This window comes from Propithecus coquereli, unplaced genomic scaffold (genome assembly GCF_000956105.1).
Source record: "Propithecus coquereli isolate 6110/MARCELLA unplaced genomic scaffold, Pcoq_1.0 Scaffold223, whole genome shotgun sequence".
NCBI lineage: Eukaryota > Metazoa > Chordata > Mammalia > Primates > Indriidae > Propithecus > Propithecus coquereli.
Window position 1 is genome coordinate 4,445,517 of NW_012147523.1, and position 3,351 is coordinate 4,448,867.

At 47.5% G+C, this 3,351-nt stretch overlaps 1 protein-coding gene across 1 annotated transcript in view; it reads right to left on the bottom strand.

Annotated features, from left to right (window-relative positions):
* Nucleotides 1–3,351, bottom strand: part of VWA3A (von Willebrand factor A domain containing 3A) — a 73,645-nt gene that overhangs the window by 26,603 nt on the left and 43,691 nt on the right. The window contains exons 10-12 of the mRNA XM_012644941.1: nucleotides 2,476–2,556; nucleotides 1,953–2,047; nucleotides 432–551 (exon numbers count right to left, since the gene is read on the bottom strand). Coding sequence (XP_012500395.1) covers nucleotides 432–551; nucleotides 1,953–2,047; nucleotides 2,476–2,556 — 296 coding nt within the window. The remainder of the gene's footprint in view (nucleotides 1–431; nucleotides 552–1,952; nucleotides 2,048–2,475; nucleotides 2,557–3,351) is intronic.

The window sequence follows — 3,351 nt, forward strand, 5'->3', positions numbered from 1 at the left end:
AAACTTATACACATAAGATTTTCATTTAAACTTAGAATTAGAATCCTAAACGTTTGAAATGGCGCGGCTTTCTAGAACTGGGCTGAGGACTAAGATGCAGGCATGGCTGGGGACCTTCCTTCTCTCTTTTGTGTTCACTGGCTTGAAAGCCAAATGGGGCAATGGGCTGAGTTCCTTTATCCTGAGTGATCAAGCCGTGTTTTTTGGGGCCACTTATCACCTTCAGCCCAGTGGGACAGTCCTGCAACCATTTAATTATTCAATGCCCCAAGCAAGATCACCCAAATCAGATAAACTGATGGCCGTCCTAGGATGCCAGGTGCCTGTAACTTCAGTATCTGTCGTCCAGCTATGTCCTGAAGTCTCAGCCCAGTGATGGCATCCAAACACACGACACCCACCCTCGCTGCCGCAGACCCTGAGAAACGTACGCGATGAGGTTGAGGCAGTCCTTGTTGGACAGCTGCTCCTCCAGCAGCAGTCGCAGGGAGTGTTGGATATGAATAATGTACATGGAATTGGTCACGGAGATATCGAGCAGTATAACCACCCTACGAGGAAACACAAGCTTTACGGGGAGAACCGAATCTCTCAGATAATGTTTATTTTGTTCCATTTTACTATTTAAAGTTCTTTCCAGGGGAATTTTGCATGCCAACATCATAGCTGGCCAAAATCTTCTGTGTTGTTTGAGGGCAACAGAGGTGGGTTTACAACAGTAGACTAAGGGCATCGTGGAACCTTCTCTCCCAGGAGGTTCTACAATGGAATAAACTCTCATGGTGGAGATGATTTAAGGGGCAGGGGCTTCATATAATGATTTTCATCAATTCTTTATTTTAAAGAACTAGCATTCAATATTTTTATAGGTTGGGATCTTTGTAGGGAAAACAGAAACCAGATGAGCAAGTGAGATAAGGAACTAAGTGTATGTGGGCCTCTTGGGAAATGTTTTTATCTCTTTGTTTGCTCTCTCTCTGTGTTTTAAGATCCTCAGCTCCATTTCGTCTTCCTGTCCTTTCACTACTTCAAATCTTATATTCCCAACTCCCCCATTCTCCTTTTGAGACAGCTAAGGATAACAAAAGAAAATCCACTGGATTTAGAATCAGAGGACCTGGGTTCAAATTCCACTTCCTATAGCTGTGTGGCCTTAGGCAAGTCACAAAACCTCTCTGATCTGCGATGTATTTAACTATAAACTATTTATAATAAGATTCCTCATAGGGTTGCTTTGAGAGTTAAATTATATAATAGATGTATAATGTTACAAAGTATAATATTTTGTAAATGGTGAGGTACAATCAAATGAGGTACAGAATGATAACAATGGCCTATTGTTTCTCCCTATTCAGCGTCCATTACCTTGTCTGGCAACCGTATCCTGATTTTCCTTTGGGAAACACTCTGCCTCCATCAGTGTATTTGAGTTGGGTGAAGCTGATCCCACTCTGAGCTTCCAGGGTGGGCGTTTGACCCTGGACAATCAGAACATCACACCCCCCGGGCCAGAGTGAATAGCTCATGGGTGGGCTGGTGCCTGCAGCCCTGGGGTGCTAAGCTGGTAGGAAGTTAAGTTTTGGAGCCTCGGGTTGCCATCTTGCCCCCTGACATGAATAAACCTCTGAATCCAGCCATGCCTGAAGACAGAATCAAATCTATTCTAGAATTTTCAGTAACCTAAATCAGACTTGTCTTGTTTAAGCCAATTTGCATTTCGGTCCTGTTGCTTTTTAACTGCAAGAATCCTGAGTGATACAACAATCACGTTATCAACGTTCATGATGGTGGTGGTGACTTTTTCTTCTTCTAGGGGTTCCACTGAGAGATTTCGGATCCCTAATCTAAGTGATGGTTTCTGGTGCTACCAACAGGGAACTTGGGAGTTGGATAAATGCTGCGTCCCCACACCAGACCCATGAAGGACAAGAGCACTGCCCGGGGAAAGGTACCTTTTTTCACAGACAGTGCCCCAGATTCTCCTGCTGGCCAGAGAGAGCCACTCGATCCGCCTCTCGTACATCCGCATAGCTCTGCTGAGCTGTTTCTGCAAAAGCAAGGGCCACAGTGAGGTTCAGCAGGTGGGAAGGGTCTGGGGGAGGTGGGTACACCCCAGCCGGCTCCTGGGAAGGGACTGCTAAGTCCCTGGGTATCCAGGTGGTGTGACTGTTCTACTAAATCATGGGCAAATCTGCCAAGACCAGGAAGGAGAGTCAAAGTATTTCATTGCATCAAATGGAGAAGAGGTAGATCTTGCCCCAGAGGATTAGAAACTTTTGTTCGAGGCAGGCATCCGGGTCCCTGCCTAGGGAAGTGGGTGGAGAAAATTCCAGAGGCGCTTGTAGGTGGTGCATACAGTACCTCCTTACAGGAGGGAGTTTCGTCAATGGCCTGGCGTCTCCACAGCCCATGGCACTTTCCTCCCGTTCCCCTTTCCTGCGCCCCATGTTCTGACTGATCGGACCCATCACTGACCTGGTACTCACAGAGGAAGGGCAGGTCCACGTGAATATTCTTCACCGTCCCATCGTGCCATTCAAATTGCACCATTGCCTTCTGTGCTCAGCGAGGGTGAACAGAAGCGCGTGTGGGAAAGGATTTCCAGTTTAGTTTGGGCACTGAATTCTTCCAATCAGATGCACGAGAGGAAAATGGGCTCTGAACATAGATACGGTCAGATTATTCACCTCCCCTCCCCGCCACACACACACACACACACACACACACACACACACGTGATCACCGTCACACAGCCAGGTCATTGTCGTGTCTGGAGCTGGCAACAGAGGCCCTTCAGGAGGGTGGCCCCTGCATGGGCCGTGCGGGACAGCAAGCCAGCCCACCTTCCCAGCAGGCTCCTCTGAACGTCAGAGTCACTAAGACGCGGCCGGGGGGCTTTGGCAATGGAGAGCAGAGTCCGAGACCTTAAAACATACTGCTGCGGTTTCTTAGGTCTGGGAACCCAGATGGGCCTTCACAGACACTTTGAAAATCCAATTTTTTCGTCCTGTTCTTTCGCCCTCCACCAAGTCATCACATCCATTTCTCTGTCACTCCATCCACCTCGTCATTCATCCACCTGCTGCCAGAACTACACACCCTTCGCTCCTCTCTCCTTCCATTCGGTCTTCCATTTTCCCACTCTCTTTCTGTCACCTGTTCTTTTTCCTTCCATTTCTCTGCCCTTTCACTCCTCCATCCTTCCATCCTTACTTTAAATTTTACTGTCATCCTTTCATATTTCCTTTATTCCATTCTGTCATCCATCTTGCATTTCTCCCTCCCATCCTTCTGTCTGCTTACATTTGCTTCCATCCATCCATCCATCCATCCATCCAACCATCCATCCAT